The 21066-nt window shown below is 44.1% G+C and overlaps 2 protein-coding genes across 4 annotated transcripts in view; one reads left to right on the top strand and one right to left on the bottom strand.

Annotated features, from left to right (window-relative positions):
* Positions 1–21066, bottom strand: part of LOC119161865 (zinc finger CCHC domain-containing protein 24) — a 251549-nt gene that overhangs the window by 35241 nt on the left and 195242 nt on the right. The gene's annotated exons all lie outside the window — the stretch shown is intronic.
* Positions 1–21066, top strand: part of LOC119160952 (sodium-coupled monocarboxylate transporter 2-like) — a 171372-nt gene that overhangs the window by 86623 nt on the left and 63683 nt on the right. For both annotated transcript variants that reach the window (XM_075880192.1, XM_037413233.2), the window contains 2 exons: positions 6282–6347; positions 18631–18682. In XM_075880192.1, coding sequence (XP_075736307.1) covers positions 6282–6347; positions 18631–18682 — 118 coding nt within the window. The remainder of the gene's footprint in view (positions 1–6281; positions 6348–18630; positions 18683–21066) is intronic.

Here is a 21066-nt window from a genome sequence, read left to right as displayed (position 1 = left end):
AATAAAATATAAAAGAGTTACAACACACACACAACAAGAAATCAGTGCAAAATGGGAAGAATAAAGCAAGAAAATAATGAAATTGAAGTGAAAAATAAAGAGGAACATACACAACTATATGGAAGCCTGTCTGAAAGATGGAAAAAGGAAGAATCTGTACATTGTGAGGAACTTTGTCAAGACACTGCAACACTGAAACAAAAACAATAACAGTGGACTCTGAAAAACAAGATCATGAAAATTAACATTATTGAGACTTTGTGTTCTGTGAACGATAGAGTGTCGAAAGAAGGTGGCAGCTACACGAAACGTTTCATTGTCTCTAATTAACATACGTGGAAATCGAAAATGAATAAAACTGATAAGTACACTCTAAAACTGAGGAAGGTATCGTAGGAGTGAAAAAGCCAAGTTACTCTTCAGAGTGTTCTTCTACTCTCCCAAAACGTCAGATAAAGTGAAATTCATTTTCACTTTCTATGAAACGAGAGGGTGAAACAGCTTTCAACTCTTCCTCTTTTTGAGAGAGTGAAATGCCCATATACTCTTCAGACATGATTGAGCAAAATGTGATTATACTCTTGCTCTTGAGTACGTTTAGATGCTTGGACACACCACGAGTGATTAACGCTACCTAATAACCACACATATATGCAGTAAAGCGTTCTGCAATTGTTTGTTCAGATGTTCGAGGTGATTCACAAAAAAAAAATGCTGTTTCCAGCGCGCACCAGTGAATTTCAGCACACTGGAAGGCACTCAGAACTCTTAATATCCACGTTTATATCCTTGGATCGATCTGTGTAGTGAAATAGGGAAATACTATATAATTCAACCTGTCACTATCGAAACTCAACGCAAACGGCTATGACATTCTCCTTGTATTATTCATATTTTTCGCTACGATCATCACACATGGTCGATGGTGCCGTAAGCCTAACGCATGGTGTGACTACAGTATTGTGACTTTAGTCGTAGAACGTGAACAAGACCATGAATCGATTTTCTTGCGCAGAACATCAAATAAACGTTTTGTTCACTCGCTCTACACGCATGACTAGCGTCTTCCGACGACATTTGGAGATTAACATGCCGATACCGGGCCACTTTAATTTAGCTGAGTTATAGAGTAGATGATGCACACGCGTGAAAACTGTTGGTTTGATTCCTTCGTAATTTAATGGCCTTATCGTTTGGCATCGTGGTATAGAAAAGTGGCACAACATTCAAACATTGGTGCCACAGCCCAAGGTCACGGCGCCAATCTGCCTCCCGTAAAATACTGTAACATGGTCGTTCGCAGAGTATACCTTTATATATGCACTCACAATACACTTGACAGTGACTCGATGGCACTCAGTGTTGGTCAAGAAGGTGTCAGCTATTCTAACGCGTTCGCTTGAAAGCGGAATATTCCTACAGCTAGTTTATTCCGCCTGATGAGGCGGAATTGATTATCTGTAAGATGCTCTGACTAATACATTAAGTAAAATAGAATATTTTTATTAGATGCTCTAATGACCTGTGGTGTAATCGTGACAGCACCTGACTTCAGTACCAGAGGCTCTAAAGTTTAAATTCAGCCGTCGGAACATGTTTAACATAATAATGCTAGCCATTTTATGGCTATATCCCACGAAAATCATCTATTTATAATGTAGTACGTTTTGATACGAAGGCTCAACAACGTTAAACATACTTAATATTGGCACAAACCCGTACCTTCCCAGGAGTTTCGAGGCCCAAGCACTCGAACTTCTGATCATACACATCAGACTCTGGAGCTTTGCGGACACGCAGCGCCACCTGCCGACGCTGTTTTGGGTAGTGCAAATCCCGACACCATTGTACAGTTTGCTGCACTACCAGATGCAACTATAGCGTAAGAAACAATGATTGAGCTAAATATCAGACGTATTTGCGCATTGAACACTTGGAAAAAGAGTTACGAATTTCTCTCTGATTTTCGGACGCGTCACTGAACCGCCCTAAAGTGTCGGTCGGTTCACTCGCCAGAACAACTGAGAAAACAAGATCAGACGCAACGGCTCCATGCTCTACGAAAAATACCCCAGTGGACGCTACTGTTGAGTTTTGAAGGGCAACGGACCAAATGACTTCAGTTTTACTGATTTCCGCAGCTTTCGCCAAGCAGAACGGTGAGGGGGCTGGATACGGGCAGTTGCGAACGTGTTGGGCAAGTGAATTACTCCCATTCTTCACAGCCGTTCGCATGAGAATGTCTGACAATATAGGTCTCTTGTTAATGTTTTGAGTAGCTTTGACGGAAAACTGAGGTAACTTTGATTAGGAAGCTTAACAGAGCCTCTGACTGTAGTGCGCGCCTTGCAGCAGTAAACTGGTGATTCGCGCGATAAACATCGCACAGGCCACGACCACCGATATACTGAAGTGGCAGAGCATAACGCACGTATACGGCTTTGAAGGATCAAAGTTCTGGCTTTAACTGCACAAACATGAACACGTACGTCATACAGGTAAATCTCAAGGTGATCGGGACCACAATCACTTTTTCTCTTGCCATTGGTCTCCGCGATTGGCGGAGCTATCTCAAAGGACTCGGTTTTGCCTTTCATAATACACCGAGAAAGTGGACACGGATGTATCCCCGTTTACAGTGTATCCCAACGGATGACAACAGTCAACAGAGCATTCTGGCATGCGAAATAAAAGTGTTCAACGCACAGGAACCGAGAGATCGATAGAAAATGGAACTGCAAAGGCCAAAATTGCGGACTATTTGTGCCGAATAAAGCGAGCTTCCTATACCACTGGTCGTGAAATGAATTGCTCGTGTATGCAATCAATCGCTTTGTAATCTTGTGTATGCCCACGTTTAACGCATTTAGGCGTAACAAACGCACGTGGGAGTGTTTGCCTCAAACTCGATGTCATTCGATGCTCGCTTACACTTAAATTGCTATAGTTAAAGTACGCCGAAATAACTGAAACATCTTTCACATTGTACCCGATGTTCGTTTTAATGAGCTTCCTACTTTTCTGATGCGAGGCTAGATTGCAGGAAGGAGCTTGCCAGGTTCTTGATTTTCAGGAAACCACGCCTCAAGACCAGCGAAAGAGGAGGGCCTATGCACGTTGGCTTGCGGACGGCTCGCTTTGCACTACCCATTTATGGCGGGTGTGTTGATGGGGGCGCTGGTGGCGGCGTTTTTCATAGCGCCACCTGGGCAGAGTATGACTTCTATATGCAAATATAAGTAGAAAGAAAATGGAAAATTTCGCCTGTGGTAACGCTCAAACTTACGATTTCACGCTCGGCTTCCATGTGCTTGTCGGTGCAAATGTAGTGCTTTCAAAATATTGTGCGACTAAATCTAACCACACGAGTGCCCTCGCATTTCAATCCTATTGAAGTACGACCTTCATGACAGGGAATCAAACCAACATTATGGATCTTCGTAGCGCAAGGTTTTAGCCCCTATAAGCTACCAGGCGCCATGCGTTCCTCAAGCTTAGACTATTTAGTCCAAATAACGATGGGTGTAAAATGATAACTATAGCAGTCTTATATAATAATATGGACAGAAATAGCTGATCCAGCCACCTTTAACGCTGATTGCCAATTAGAAGTTTCCCAAAGATAATCGTAACTCAAGAAGCGGGAATGCGCCTTCACATTGGATTTAATATTTGCTTTTGTACCATCTGACGTAATGCATGTTCATTCCTAAAGGAAGAAATCGACAGCATTAAAAAGGTTGTAAATATGTTTACGTAACTTGTGTAGTTCTAATGATATCTTGAAACTCGGGCACATGCAGGTCAACTTTAGTTCTTTCCCGCTTGCCTCGTTGTCACCCCGGAGTTGTGAATTAATTACTGCCAATTGGCCGAACTTTCAGTACTTCCTTGCATTGCCTTTTCTTTTCCTTTTTTAATGTCTTTTGCTAGGCAGGGCTCAACTACACGTTGGATTAGTATCGCCACCACTCCCAAATCACTCGCTGCTAATAAATTCAGATTAGTAGCTGTTTTATTTTTGTTCGTTACCTCTACGTTAGCATCGTATCTCAAAGTTCAATGCTAACGTGATAGCGTCGAAAAGCTCGTTTCACAGAACTTCTGGTGTCGGTGTCATTGGTTGTGAGTGAAAAATCATCTCTTGTCCGGGACAAAAAAACATTGAAAAAGATGTACAAATAGAATAAGTAATAAAAGTTTTCGGTGCGATTGAGGTTCAAACCCAGGCTATCTGCGTAATATTCCGGTGTTCTACGACAAAGCCGCACTGTTTCTTGAAAATGCTTCGGAAAAGAACATTACATGAATGCTATGCAGCGGAGGGGCTCGTTTTAGCGCATGTAATATTGCAAGGCACAAGCGTATACATTCCCACAAGGCATCAAAGCGTGTGAATTGCGCAACGAGTTGATCTTTTGAAAGCCCACTCATTTCGAGGTGGTTAGGCTTATTTAATCATTATCAAGAGCAAGAACTTCAACAAAGCGAACAGCCTTGTAGGTTCGCCTTTTGCTTTACGGACGCATAGTGGGCTTTTCGCTGATTAGCAAAAATGAATAATTATGGCGTAGTGGACACTTGGCAACTGAACTTGCAGTAGAAGCGTCCTAAGATACTTTAAAACGGCTAATGTTACGCTCACAGTACCCTTCTTTGTGGCATGTTTGAGGAATGCATCAAGAACAGAAGCTAGGCTAGGTATTCAGAAGGCGACGTGCACGAGGCCTGATTAGGCCCTCGCTTATAACTAATGCAGGGTGTTTCCTCCAGCATCCTCCAACTATTTTGTTGGCGACTACGAGTTAGAATTCAGCTACTTTTACCTTGAGGGCGTCTAGGTTGACCTAGGCTCAATTTGTGTTTTCTGTTTTCAAAGTGACAATGCGTCCTCGACATCACTAACCCTATATGACCAGTGCCTTCACCCTGCCAAGTGCTCATAAGAGCATGTGCTGTATGGTCGGTACAGTGTGTCTCTGCGATTGAATGAAAATGGAGCAAAGGCCTTTAGTCAGGCTTTCAGCCTTTTGCCTTCACTCCATTTTCTGTACTGGCACAGAAAGAAAGAAAGAAAGAAAGAAAGAAAGAAAGAAAGAAAGAAAGAAAGAAAGAAAGAAAGAAAGAAAGAAAGAAAGAAAGAAAGAAAGAAAGAAAGAAAGAAAGAAAGTGTTCATTATTCGAAGTCAGTTCCCTTCCGCAAGTTCTACAGCTTTTCACTCATACTATTATTACAGCTAATGCTGTAGCTGCCGAATACCCGCTTCTAGGCTTCCACCTTTTCCGTCTCTTTTGCAAAAAGGGAACGCCACAAATACTGTACACTGAGCTCGCAGCTTCCTCATTGCTAGTTTGATAACTTATTGCAACGGTTACATTCATTCCTCCTCATTATGGAATGTTTCATAACAGGCTTCTACAACTGATGTTAATCTATACGTCCTATTAATTTTCACTATGACAACTTCTTCAAATTTCATTAATACTGCAGAAGTAAGCAGATATGTCCACAATGTTTTATGTACAAGATGTTTCTTCTATTTGGAACACACCCATAATACAAGAGATGACCATCAATCCACATTCACGAGCCATTATATTATTCATATAAAAGCACTGTTATTACATGTAACACCTAATGAAAAGCATCAGAGGTAACGGGAAGCATTACGAGGGTTCATTCGTGAACAAGTAGCTGCTGAAATTTGTACTTCTTTACGTCATTGATGAAATTCATGCTCACTTCCGCGGCCATTGGAGTGGTGATAGCGGTATACCGAATAAATAACCAGCAGCCTGGCACAATAAGTAGTGCAACACACGCGGTACCCGAAGGTCGTGACGTGAATTCCCCCGGATGGTAAGCTGAATTTTGTGAACTGCTTTCATTACCTCACGATTGGGCGTTTGTTTGCACCAAATAAAATGAAAGTAACCTTATTTACGTGTTTCTGGCCTTCGTGCACCGTTGGCTTTGTATGACTGGCAATAACTAAAGAAATAGCGCCCCTCTATCTTCCTTCTTGCTGGCTGTCATCTCTCTTTCTGTCTCTCTGAATATATATATATATATATATATATATATATATATATATATATATATATATATATATATATATATATATATATATATATATATATATATATATATATATATATGGGGGAAAGGGGGAGCTTATAACGTGCTTTAGAGGGCCGTGAATTCACTTTTTCACGTATACGCTTCGCTGGCCTCGAGATGCTAAACGAAATTCTTTTTTTCTTTTTGTTCTTTCTTGCAGTACCTGCGCCTTCGATACGGCAACAAAGTGGGCCTAGGTGCTTGCCTCATCTATTTATTTCTCAGCGTAAGTACACTAAACAGGAAACCAATGGAACGTGTAAGCTCCATGCCTGAGCGCAACGCTTCGATCGGATGTCTGCGAATGGCCGTTCTCTAACGGCTGCAATCAAGAAGCGACAGCCAAGCAGCTTATGGCTAGGTTCCGGCACATTGCGTCCGCGAGCAAACTAAGCGTAGAAGAACAATTACAAGTGTAGCGATACTTGGTAGTGGCACTTCCCACCAATCATGGTGCCCTTTTGTCTCGTGACGTAGAGATCCGTGCTATCTCTGAAATCTTCATCTGTCCTTTGAACTGGCTATAGGACGAACTCAGGTATCTCGCTTAAAGGAAGTACAAGGGAAATCGGAGCACTGCGATGAGGCAAAGAGGCAGAATGGGCGCGAAAACTATATGAAGTCGCAGCCACTGGATTTGCTGGCTTGTACCTTCACAGTAATGAGAGGGCTATGTACTTTTGTCATAGCAACAACAGCTGTTGCTATACGACAGTGCGTTTCCTCATACAATGATGGGCCTCGCTAAAAACGAGCAGTCTGCGTCTAGTAAAACTTGTCACAGAATAGAACTCGGCCTAGCTAAGCGAAAATTCTGTTTATCTGTTCTTTTTACAGCGTACGTTTTATCCTTCACAAGTCACAGCACGTGCCATTCTGCTTAAATAGCATTTCAACAAAGCACCAGACGTTGACCTTCATAGGAATGTCAACTGTCTGGCTCATAAGGTCAATCAGTACACAGGAGGCATTATGTGTATTGCCTAATTGGACTTTATTATTCATGACGTAAAGCAAAATGAAGGAAAGTGCCGGCAATAAAACAAACAAAAATTTATCGCTCCATCATAAGAATCAGTATACCATGAAAGTGAATCGTATCTTCACAGAAGTCATTGACTGATTATTGTAAATTGTTGTATGATTGCTTGCAGAATGCCTATTCGGGTTTGACAGTTTAGTACCGTTTGACATGGATGCAATCCCATCGTAGCCTGGTAGCGCAACTCCATCCCGACGAATATCATCCACGGCCCCGCCGTGGTGGTCTAGTGTCCAAGGTACTCGGCTGCTGAACCACAGGTCGCGGGTTTAAATCCCGGTGGCGGCGGCTGCATTTCCGATCGAGTCGGAAATGTTGTAGGCCCGTGTGCACAGTTTGGGTGCACGTTAAAGAACCCCAGGTGGTCGAAATTTTCGGAGCCCTTCACTACGGCGTCTTTCATATTCATATAGTAGTTTTGGGACGTTAAAACCCACATATTAATCAATCAATCATATCATCCACGATCTTGACTTAATCCTGGTGATAGCCTAAGTAGTTCATATATATCCGGACACATTCCCCGCTGAATTACCCGCAAAAATGGCATCAGCGAGCAAGTAACAAAGGCTTGTCCTCTGTATGCACTGATTCAAAGTGTCATCTGTCGAGACAAAAGCCAAGGCGGCCATTTCACGGCAGGGTTGTGGGAAGAAATGTTTTTCGAGGGTGGGGGAACCTTGCACTGGTAATTTTTTGCTGTGAATGTCATGACGAAAGAAAAATCCGAGTACGCCACTGCTTCGCAGTAATTAGGTAACCTGCTCTTCTACTCATACATACACTAACACACAGCGCTACTGGAAGGTGAAAGGCAAAGCTCATAGCTTGAGCCGTGAGCTCGGCAAGGCGTTCCGCTTACTGCTGTCATTTTATTTGCTTTACTGACAAACTCACTACCCGACATTCACCCGCCGGCATCATTTCCTTTCTGTACCACTTATTTAAGCAGTTTGATTAGCCAGTGCTATTGCAGTCTAAGCTGTAGGTGGCAGGATAACACCGTTGGTGCAACCGGAAGCTGCACAATTCTGTCGACGAGTCGTCACGTAAGCACAACGCGAAAGGCAAAGCACATACTGCGCTGTCACAAAACAGAATCATCGCGTGCAACGCATTGCACCGACCGTGCAGTTTCCCGTTTCCTACAATAATGCTATGAAAGCCGCCATTCCACTGAAAATGCCGACGCAATGTTTGTCGGGATTAATTAGTGTCATCATGAAGTACTTTACTGCTTCTCTAGTTGTCGGAAATTCCAGAGAGGCTTCACCGAGACGATCAATTGGAGGCAGCCGATCACCTACGCGACCAAATAAAAAGCTCCGCTCACATATTCAGCTGTGGTCGCATAAAGCAACCATTTCTGGTAGCTGGCTGACGATGTGACTACACAGTTGCCGCTGATTTGTGCAGCCTTGCGTTCATTGACATTTGAAAAGAATTGCTGCAGACTTCTAAAGTTGTATCCGACTATAAGCGCTAGTAAACCCTCGTGGGTATGCGTCGGCAGCCCACTGGTATGTGTTATGTGATATGTGTCATGTTGATGTAGTAGATTGAGATATACAGGCAATAATCATAATAAAAAAACGCTGGTTGCAAACTGGATAGAGCACCGGACACTGGTCTTCGCGGATTCAGAGTTCGTAGGTTGGAATTCCAGGCAATCGAAATACACGAAGCATGTTTTCTTTGTAATATGTCTATATTTCTTTGAAGTCACTTTCGTGATGAAAATGATGTTACTGAATTTTGGTGAACTAAGACTCAAACACTTCCGTGTTAAAATAACTGTTCAGTAAGGAAATCCTACCCATAACCCAGGCACCTACTGCTCTGCAAGCAGAGCTGAGGTGGTGGCTCTTCCCCCCTCAATTTTATTAGGTATTATTGTGCTGTAATACTGAGAATGCAGCCAACGCCTTTCGTAACCATGGTGGTCAAAATGAAACATCATTTCTTGCTAGCGGACGCCACGTAGCTTATCGCCATTTTCACAAGATAACAGCTCATAAAATATCACAAGGTCCTTTTTGCATACCAATTATGCACCTCAAATGATTATGCACAGCCTCCGTGCATAACCATTTGTCGCCGTGTCGCCTTTAACCAAGCGACAGTATCATACGATGACATCATCATGTGAGATCATGTCGTGACATCATTATGGCGTCAGAACTAATTCTGGTTATCTCTCATGTCATTGACGGTGTCATATTACGTTGAAGACATATGACATTTGGTACACCGCCTGCTCAGACAGTTACTTTATCACGTGACTTTTAATCGACTTTTGTTACATAGCTTTATTTTTTCATCGCTCGTGTTGATGCCGATTTCGCCGACAATGCCTCGCGATTTTTGAGGTCCCAGAAAGTCTCGAAAACTTCTTGACTGAGGCATGTCAGACGCTCGCTAAGTTAATAAATCCACGAATTGCACGTTTGAGTGCCATAATTACTACACTCGGGCTAAAAACTACAGATAATGTCCCCAGTGATTTCCTTGGCCTCAATTACTGTACGTTTCATTAAGGTCTATCCAGTTAACGAGGTTATCGCGTTATTAAAGGTGTCGGACCCCAGGCCTTTCAGTCTGTGGAAGATCTTAGTTCCATGGCTAACCCACTCATTATAACAGCGGGCACTACCCGCAACAAACAAGTTTCCAGAGGCCAGTGATATTTCTTGGAAATCATTGAAATACCTGCATATTTAGTACTTATAGACAGCTAAATTTATGTACAGTGGACGGCCACTGCGTTAAAGAAAACATTCAATTTCTCAGAAATCTGCGACTGTATTTGGTGGAATTGCACATCAAGTGTTGTTAGTACGTTCTACAATATGACCGAAGTCTAAATTCAAGGCTCTTTTCTTAATAAGCGGTAATATTCATCTTTTTATGATGTCTCCTGATCCCGAAACTTTTAAACTTACTGTACATTCGTAGACCTATAACTATGTCACAACATACGTCACTTTATGTGCCAATTTGTAGTGACTGGACTTTCTGTCAGTCTAGTGTTATGTGACTGATCTGCATTTTAACTCGTCTTGAGGTAATGCTACGGAAATCCGCTTAGTGCTTGTGGGGTACTTATATGACTTAACAAGGATATGCTGGTCGGGATAAGGTGCTACTTAATGTGCCTTTTTCCATGGCAGTAATCTTTACTAATCCCTCTTTTTTCTTAACAGAAGCAGCCAGTGCTATATAAAAGCACCGTTTTTAAAACATCACATTAAAAAAGAGTGTGACACTTTGATCTCTTCCGAGTTCATTAACTTCATAATGAGGGTGTACTTCTGGGAGATTTGAATCATTTCGGCAGCATATTAGGGTTTATATGTCACCTGCTAGATCGCAAAAGTCATGTGCTACGCGACTGAATGGCGGAACGTCTATTTGCAGTAACATTTTTTTGACCTCTTCAATACACTATTCCCTTCGTTTCGCAATTACTACACTTTTTTTAAAATTATGAACTACGCCTCGCCTGCATCCCCGGGCTTCTCTCTTTGTGCGTTACAGTAGACAGTAGACCACAGAGATGATTTAAACTCCAACCAGAAGTTTTTCAAGAAACTCGAGGTTGGAACAATAAACTTCTCAGAAATCTGCGGCTGTATGTGGTAGAACTGCACATCAAGTGTTCTTAGCGCGTTCTAGAACATGACCGATAAAATTAGGCTGAAATAAATTGAGATCCTTAACAAATTATTATTACAAAGGAAAAAGAACTTGACCACAGAGTAGAACTAGGCACTTCGGGAACTCCGACGGGATCGAAGCATTGTCATCTTGCCCGCCGAGAAGGGCAATTCGATGGTGGTGTTGGAGAGCGGGGACTACGATCGGAAGATTTCAGCTCTTTCAGAAGGGGACGCATACACGTAGCTAAAAAAGGAACCAGCGAAGCAAACCTAGACACAGCTAAACAAGCTACTCGCGCAAACTTTCAAGCATGACCTAAATATCCGAACACTTTACCTGCGAATAATCTGCCGTAACGAATCCGCAGCAAGTTTTTATGGACTACCAAAAATTCACAAGCCTCACATCCTCCTCCGACCGATTGTAGACTTCACTTCCTCTCCATGCCGAGCCCTTTCGAATTTTCTACACTGAATCTTCGCCCCCCTAACCTGGAAGACAACAGCTCATGTCCGTGACTCCAGCCACTTCGTGTGGCTAGCGTCAGATGTGAGCATCGACGATGAGGAGAGCCTGGTCTCGTTTGACATGATTTCATTGTTCACCAATGTACCAGTGCCCTTAGCTGTATCCTTTACCCATGCTGCACTTGAAGGGGACGCAAGCCTGAGTGAAAAGGCTCCTTTGGCCGTTGACGAGCTCTGCCGTCTACTAGAATTCTGTCTGTCTAGTACGTACTTCTCCTACAAAGGAACTATTTTCAGGCAGAACAGTCGAACCACGATGGGAGCTTCCATCTCCGTCATGACGGCAAACCTGATCATGGAGTACATAGAAGAGAAAGCACTCAGCTCCTTCTCGCTGTGACCCAAGCTTTTTCTTCGTTATATGAACGATTGCTTTTGCGTCATTAAGACGTCTGAAGTTGAAATCTTCAGACAGCATCTGAATTCCGTGCACCCAGCTATACAATTCACGGCCGAGTGTGAAAGCGACCACTGCCTGCCCTTCCTCGACGTCCAGTTGGCAAGAAAGCGCAATGGCCTGGAGTTCTCCGTTCACATGGAGCCAAAGCACACCAGTCGCTACATTCATTTTGATTCTTCACAGCCCGCCAGACACAAGGCCTTGGTTGAGACCCCGCTACTCCAGAGAGCTAGGAACTTATGCTCCAATGATACAGAGCAAAAAAAAGGAAGGGGGCCCGCATAATTGTGGACCTCATAAAAAACGGATACCCAAAAAAACTTGATTTGAGCCACCACCCACCGCGCAGACCAACAGGGGATACGAAAACCCCAATCAGCATTAATTGGCAGCCCTCTAAAACGCGTACCGGTCCTAAACGTTCTAGAAACCAGTGAGATGTTGGCACGGCTCTTCAAAAAAGAAGGGGTTCGCATCGCGCAGGTGCCTTCGTGTACGCTGGGCCGCCTTCTCTCTCACCCGAAAGACCGGCCAACAATAGACAGGACCCGCCAGTGTCGTTTACAAAATCCCGTGCACCAAGTGCCTTTCTTCGTATATAGGCGAGAGGAAAGACCTACCGGGTCGACTCAAGCGACACGCCAACGACGTGCGGAAGCTCTACAAAGAGCGCAGCGCAGTCGCCGAGCAAGCTGACAGGTTGGACCACCGGATAAATTTCGAAGCAACGACCATCCTTGAAAGAGAGACGAACTGGAGGAGAAGGTTAGTACTCGAGTCGTGGCACATACATCGGACAGCCCAAATCATCAACTGCTCTCTCGGAGCCCTTCCCCCAGTGCATACACATGGACTGCGCTCCACGGCAAAACAAGAGAGAGAGGGGGGTCATTATCCGCCCCACGAGTGCTTTGAAGACGCCGCTGCTACGTAGTCCTAAAGTCTCCCATGAGGAAGGAACCAAGTTGGTTCTAAAACGTCGGGTTTCTTCGAAAACTTTTGGTTGGAGTTTAAATCATCTCCCAGTTTTCATACCCAACCAGACTGACTTCTGTCAATTCTTTACACCCACAGTAGGCTGTGTTTGACGAAGGAGCCCTTCAATTCATTAATCTGAGTTCATTCGACTGTCCAGCTTGCCTTTTCCAATTACCAGTCTATCTATTGTTGAGGTCGTCTTGCCTCAGACAGCTTTCACCTATGGATAGAGCTGTTGTTTTTAGTTAAACCTGTGTCTGAAAAAACTGTGTTTGTCAAGTTGCTCTCTATTCCCGCAGGGAATAGAAAGCAACTCTAGCACTGGTCTCTATCTTTTCTCTATGTCATAGTTCTGTTCTCGCGCTATAACTATCGTCTCACAGGGAAGCTCAAAACGCCAAACAAATGCCTATACAGTGGGCACTCTAGGCTAGCCGGTGGCTGAAGATAATGCTATAGCAGGTATAGCTGGCACTAGCTTAATGAATCATTTTCTCTCCAGTGATCACTCACAACTAAAGACTACGCAGAACCATGTTGTTTGACTGTAATTATGCGTAGCTTGCAGTGTGTGTTTGCTAGAAAAATAAGTAGGTGCATTGAGTGCAAGATGACGTTTTGATTATATGAAGTGTTCCCTTTCCTTCATGAAAACAGTGGTTCTAACGTCTGTTATCCCTCTTTCCAAGACCGTTCGAAGGCGAAAGCCCAGTGATACGGAAATTTTACCATGCTCTTTTTATTGACGCTCACGAAGTTAGTAAGCTTGTTCTAATTAACTGAGTACTAACATTTGTTTTCATTCGGAATATAATTAACTACACTAATGAAATCACTACCTCTTTATTTCATTTTGTCGTCTTCATATAAATGCACCGTCATACTCTGACTCACTTTCGTAAGGCTTTCGCTCCCCTATACGTCAGTAAGCTCAGTAACGCGAATGATTTTTTTTTGTTCATACTCTGCAAGCAGCCAGAGACGCTGAAGCTTTCCATGATGCCAAAGAAATGTTCTTTATCACCTTGATTGCAGGCTTTCGGAAACACCCATAGTCACGTAAACTTCACGAAGCCGGAATGAATGTGCAGCTCACGTGCATCAATCCACTATAGACGATGCATCGGTGGTCATGCAAATTTAGGCAAAGTCACGCGAGCACCACCACACGAATTCTGTGAATATGAAGTGGTGTATCGGCTATTTAAGCAAATCACAAAGTCTAAGGTAAGAACAATTGAAAGACATGTTAATTTTTATTTAGTCGGAAGTTTATTGGTTGTGAGTGTCCGTGGACTGCTCGTTCAGGGCACCGCTGGCTAATAGTGGCTCGTCAGGCTTTCATGGTCCAAGGAATCGAGCCGGCTTCCCAGGACCTGTTCGGAGAGCTTCGCCTCTCACGACACACGCAGTGTGTTTGTCTTTATAAGCGATTAGTTCACCTCACTTGACATGAGAGGCACTAGTACGTGCGTGTCAGTGTTGATGTCCCCCCACATTAGGGGCTTTCCTCTCAGTATTTTATGGGGCGTATCTTGGAGTTTTGTTGTTCCTTAATGGTGTGCCTCAACCTGGTCAGCGTAAAGACAATATCTTTATATTGATTATCTTTGTCATGATCATCATGATTATTATCATCACCACCACCACCATCATCATCATCATCATCATCCTCATCATCTCCAGCTTGCTGTTACTCAATGACTGATTGTGGCGTCAGTAGGCACTTCAGATGGAAGCACCACTGTTTGTGTTCTCTCCGTTCCTTCTTTGTATTTTTTAGCCTTCTTTCTCCGCGTACGACAGCATACCTGGCGCACGCCTGCGTGGCTTCCCAGTTTTCCCTGCTCCTCCCATGTAGCTAAATCAGTTTATTGGTGTGGCATCATCTGCTATGTTGTATTTAGCGTGGAAAAGGCAAGACACGCAGAAAAGATAACATCCCAAGACACACAGAGTCATCGATGTTTTTTGCATGTTTTAGTTTTTCCATGAGGACGTCTTTGTATTTGCGACGCTACAACAAATTAAAAGGTTCCTTTATTACACCTCCTTCTATTTGTAAGTTGAACGTCAATGCGTATATTGCGCAGTAAATATTAAAGGGGATCTTTCGTACTTGTTCATGTAACCATCGAATAGCTTCCTTAAAAGAGTAATGCCTCATGAATCGATTGCCACAAAAAATATAAATGTCATCAAGTACGAGCAGACTTTTAGAGATTTGTCACACGCTTTGATTGCACTTCTCTCGTTCCAACGAGTGCACTGGAAGCCGTATGTCGGTAAAAATGCGGACCTCGAGTGGACTTCCTTAAGAAATAGAGTTTGTGCTTAGGGCTCAGTCGAACTCAGGTTCATCAAATTTTATTTCAACTGGACTCACTTGGACTGAGTTTCATGAAAAGTTTTTTTCAAAACTTTTCAGAACATCCTCATAAAGTTCTCGACTGACCTAACTCACTCCGACTTATGGCGTATTCGGTTGGACGTTTTCGAGTGCTCTCGAGCGCTCTGAAAAGTGGCTTCGCCTCTGGTTGGTAGAATTCGAACGCTCGGACTACCTTCGGTTGGTTCTTTAAGAGCGTCAGCCTCTGACTCAGAGTGCTCCCGACTGCTCTGACTTCAAAGTGAGAGCGTGGTGCGATCTGACTGGGTGGACGAATCACGTGGCACAAGCCAGTCAATCACGTTACTGCTGGCAGGTGAACGAGGTGAGGAGCGCGAGCGTGAATTTCGGAAGGGGGAATCACCGGGCGCGTAATACATCGTACACGTGTGTTGTTAATGGCGTTTTCGCGCGTGTGTGGGGCGAATTCACATCTACGAAGCCATGAATGCACCATGTAAATGATGAGACTGTCATTACAGCAGCTCGCATACAGCATCGTGATTTGCTTTGAAGATAGCAGTTGAAACGAGAATGATCGTCAGATTTTGCGCTGAGCTCAGAAAGCTTTCACTAGATCCAGACATGTCAGAACAAGCGAGAGAGAAAGAATATAACAAAGGTCAGACATGTCACAGATGTCCACTGAAGTGATCGGCGCCATTTGCTGACAATGTTGACGCGGCGCAGCTATGTTTACCCAGCAGCTTCTCACGCTGGATGCACGGTGGCGCCACAGGCACGCTGCCCTGGGCGCTCTGAAATTGCTGGCATATTCGGTTGGAACGCTGCTTCTCGCAGTCCGATTGCGACTTGCCTCTGCATCTGTCAACTTTGAGGTAGAGGACCAGAGCGCCCAACCGAAGACGCCATTAATCCCACCAAATTTTTACCCACTCGGTCTCACTCAGACTCTAAATGCATGGTTCGATCTCGGTCCGAGTGAGTCAATTCATGAGTGAGTTTTCCGACCTATGCTGCAAACTAAGCAGGGAGGGTTGGCGCTAGCAAAAGAGGTTGCGTCATGCACGCGTAATGACAATGAACACACTTTTTCCCCCTTCAAACACGTGACTACCTTTCACTGTTATCACTGGCTTACTTTCACTGAGCACTGAGATCTACCAAATGGTATATGGTGTATATAAATGGCTTGCCGTTAAGAGCTCCCGCTACATGTGTGCTGTGACATTGTGGTTAGCGCCACACGCCTTTGTTCGAGAAGTCACTCGTTCGACGCCCTATGGCGGTACTATTAAAAGTAGTTTTTTTTCTTTACAAACAGTTGTATATATTTCGTAACGCCATATTAGTGACGGCAATACGTCCACGGAGCCGTGGTGGACCCCGGCATAGAGCACTTTTCTGTTAAACCACAAAAACATGCAAGCATATTCCAATTTCTCGCGAAAGCGAAAAAAATAAAACACATATGACTAAACTGACACATTTTTGATAGAGTAGCGTCTTCAAATTAATGAAAAAATGTTTCGTATTATTTAGTCAACGCCGTAATGTAGTATAAATTATTTGGCGTGACACAGTTTCACTCGTGTGCCTAAAGTTTGAAGCGCCCTCTAGGCAACCACAATTTTTTTTTTGCGAGATATAACACCTCAATAACGGCTTCTCAACTTCAGATATAGCTGCACGATTTTTTCGCAGCATGATCGGAGATGGTCTAAAATTGACCGGGTACACCGGATATGGACTGACCCATATAATATTGCGTGGCGTCGGGGAGCTCGGCCACAACCGCGTGTACTTTCTTCAACGCTGTACGGTGACCACATCGGTACGCCACTTTCGGGGGCACTTCCGCCGGATCTCTGCATTACCGGCGAGATGGCGTGAGAGGCACGCTTTTGAGGTCGGCGCTTCACTCTTTGAGATGCGCGCGCTTGTTTAACGCGTACGTTCCCTTACAGGGCTGCTCTGCTTCGTCCTTCGGACGGTGATGAATGCGCAAAATCATGCAATACCACGTCGCCGGCTCCTTTTGTCGGGAAATTGCCGTTGGCCAAGCTCTTCTCAGCAACTGAGAGCAACATTCCGAAGCGGCGCCAACACAGCGGCAAATTCTTCAGGGTCGTCGGCTCACCTCGCTTAAAACCCTTTAAACACGCCGGACCGACGGACTCCTCAGACAGAGATATGTGCAGGCTCTGCGGCTTCGCTTTCCTTGGCGCCTTCAAGTCTTTTTTTCCCACACACTGTGACCTGCAAGGCAGCGATGCCTCCTCAATAGAAGTTTTTAGCAAGCTACGAAAACACGTTACGGAAACGCGGCAATACGAAACCGGCTGACCAGTGCGCATGCGCGACCATTGTACGCGCATACGAAAAGGAACCGTGTCGCATTTCCGTAACGTGCTTTCGTACCATGCTCAAAACCTCTAATGAGTCATCTCTGCGCCTGAGGCTTCCCGTCATCGCACCATGCTAGTTGAGTCGTGTATTGTGTGTGTTGCTCCCTCGCCGTGTGACGAACTGGGCAAGCCTCTTCTCCCTGTCCTAGGTTGCGAAAGAGGCGGTGTTTGACTTTCCCTCTTCGGGGGTGGAGATTAAGACGACAATCTAATTCGACTGTCTGAGCCTCAATTGTTCTTTCATGCAGGGAATATTGGGAACACCAGAGCATAAAACGCGAGGGCAGAGACGCTCCAGAAGGGTGCTTCATTCATTCAAGTAGTACGATCATGTAAATGCTTGTGAATAAACGTTCTTATTACCAGCTTCGGCTCCTCTACTCGTCCTGTCCTGAGACGCGGATGGCTCCGGTCCGGACCACGCTACCCGAAGTCGAGACAGTGGTGGCAATGGTGGGATGCCCTAACTCCCGCTTCGCGAAACAGGGCATGGTCGCCCATGCGCGAGCGTTTATCTCATGGTGGCGGTGGTTTGTAGGGCTGGCACTTCCATTGCAATGTTTACGTTGGAGTTACAGAGCGCACGAAGGGCACTTCGCTTGCTGCAGTGGCCCTGTTTGCGAAAGGAGTGCACCATTCAAATACAACGAAGTATAATACAGTGACAGCTGTTTGCTCACGCTCATCACTTGTATGCCTGTACGCAGTACGTTTTGTGAATCATTTTTTGTGTTTGAACAGCATGCGTAAAGTGTGGAGCTAGAACGTTGTTAGTTCGCGCTTAACCTGTTTGTTCTTTTTGTGCGTTTTTTCTGCTTGATTAGCGCGCTGCACGTTTCGAGCTGCTTGCCATTCTTCATCTGACATTGCAATTTGTTGCTGTCGCAATCATCGCTTCACCCTTGCGGCGAAACTGTGACTTTTTTTTTACACTTTCAATTTATCTGGCTGCTTTAAAAAAAATAAAATTAGATTTATGGTCACACCTATTTGCCGAATTTCATAGTTGGGCTCGTAGAAATTGCAACTGTGGGGCGCATTTACAGATGCAGGAAAGAAAGAGGAGCTAGTTTGGATTTCCAGCATGCCATAGGCTTAGATATTGTTTATTCCTCTGCTTTAACAACCACATTTTCTTTCGCAGCAAACCATTGGCGCAGTGGCCCTATTCTCGGCATCCGTTGCGGCCGCCACAGGTAAGAAACAAATCAGTCGACATTACAGCAAAATAGCTTCGGTAGAGAGTAGTGCGATCTGGTTGAAGACGTAAGGCAGAAAACAGAACACAAGAAAAGAGGTACATTTAATGTATTCTGCCAGTTCGCTGCATTTTCGTTGCGTGTACAGTGTCAGAATTTAGGGTCATAAATGTATTTTTTTTGCTCACTACTTGCATGAGCATTACAACAGTGCAAGGTTCTTAAGCAAAATAAATAGGGCGAGTTCCATCTCGTCTTCCCCTCTCTATTTACAAATAAATGTTTCACGAATGGTTCTCAAAACTTCATCATTCAGTTAATTTTGATTACATTTAGCGCATTTCAGGGGCAAGGTTGAATTGTAACATATTCTTCAGCAAAACATTGACTTCTTGCTCCATACTTTTCTTCCCCCGAAAAAAATTTTGGAAATATAGGTAACTATCAAAATACCACACGTGTGACCGTCCCAAATACTTATCGATCCCGCTCTTCTAGCAAAAGGAATGTTTACCCCAATTTCATAACGCCTCAATTGTAGCCTACTAAGGCCTCTCACGTTACCCTCATCTTTGATAAGGGCACCAGTTGTAACTGCTGCATGAGCTCTTTCTTCCACTGAACAACTCGTGTACGTCAAAAAAAGAAAGAAAATGTGAAAAAGAAAAAAAAAGGAAGGAAACTATACAGGATGTTTTGTGGACAATAGAGTTTTTCAGTAAAAATACTACTATGAAGGTTAGACAGCTTTCAAAGTCGAAATACTTTGCTGCTACTCAAAGTACATTATAATGAATAATTACCAATACTTGTTGATTAGCATTTCTGCGAGACTTGTCGACTTCAAGCGATTTCCGACCATGAGAAGGTTTTCTGCAGCGTGCCTTTCTTTTAGCTTTTTTTTTGCCTCCATCATATTACCACTTCAAATTTTTAAAAAATATTATACAAGGTTCACAACTTCTTTGTCACGGGGTGTTCCTATCCGATTCAATTGACCACCTTCTCTGCGCTTCTAGTGCGCTCGATTTCGATATCACCAGCATCAAATTCTTGCAATTGAATTATGAACAGCTCGAATTGCATGAGATTTTCTGCACGTCTAAAAAAGTACGATTTTCGCAAAACTCTGACGCTGAACAATTTTTTCATATAAGCAACTGCCCTCAAATTGAAAATAAAAATTCGTTGACAGGTTTGGTGAAGTAATCTGCAAATTAAATTCAGCAGTGATAAATCAGGTGAGCCTCAACGTATAGTTCATGCTAATGACAGGTGTCGAGATGTCAGGATATTTTTTTAATGACACTTCTCTATTGCGGGAAATAGCCCCTCCCCTATAGCTTTACGGTGCTATTCCTCCACCAACCAGTGCACGCATACTGCGTTCTGAAGATACTGTGTCCCATCTGGCTCACCAGTGGTCAGCGGCGTGCTCATATGAACGCGCATTATCGGGATTTCAAGAACGCGAAAGTGGTCCTGTCTTGAGGCTGTTCCACATGACACAAAAAGTAGCGATTTTCAAACTGCAAATCCACTTCCAGCAAAAAAAAAAGGGGGGGGGCAGTTCGCTCTTGCCTAAGCGGTCCGCGGCAAGCTTCTAACATGTTGGAAGTTTTCGCTCAAATCGCAGCGGCGGGAGCGGTTTTTGGTCGGGACCCATTGAAAAAGGGCCGGGATCGCCGAGCCATCGAAATAGAGTATACGTGTTTGTTATGGTAATGGTCAATGCTGTGCATTTTAAAATGAATTTATATTAGAAAGTGTGCTTATATGACGAAACAATTAGGCAGGTCCATCGTTGTCATTCATGGAAACTTAATGATATCTTAATTCACACATCATCACATTACAACCGTGTCTGCCACAAACAATGGTGGCAAGAACTCGCCGCTATAGTCGCAGAACGAAAATCGCGGAGCATTTGCAGTGCATCTGAAACGAAAGCACCATTAGCGGTGGTTGTGAACAGAGCAAACGGAACGAACGGAATGATTTTTTTTCGCGGCCATCGCGGCATGTGAAACAGCCTTCAGTCACCTGCTGCCGACGCACATTCATCAAGTGCGCACATTTAAGCTATGCAAAAGTTGATAACGCGACTCCAAGGCAAGCACTCTCACTTGAAGACAGCTACGCGTGAGCTGTGTTCCTCCCACGCCCCGCGTCAGGGTAGGGCGATGCTCCGTATTACTTTGTCAATATAAATAACTGCAGCTGACAGACAATGTTCTTGCCTGTCAAGTCATCTGATATGACAGCTTCGCTAACGTCGTGTCTGGATGATACCACAGATTGTACAAGAACACTTTTACACCACCACCCCCTTCCCCTCTTTGGGTGGCAGCACCGAGTTCACCAGCGGCTCCACACTGTCA

Source organism: Rhipicephalus microplus, chromosome X (genome assembly GCF_043290135.1).
Source record: "Rhipicephalus microplus isolate Deutch F79 chromosome X, USDA_Rmic, whole genome shotgun sequence".
Taxonomy (NCBI): domain Eukaryota; kingdom Metazoa; phylum Arthropoda; class Arachnida; order Ixodida; family Ixodidae; genus Rhipicephalus; species Rhipicephalus microplus.
The sequence above is the reverse complement of the archived record's forward strand: the minus strand, read 5'-3'. Positions and strand labels throughout refer to the sequence as shown.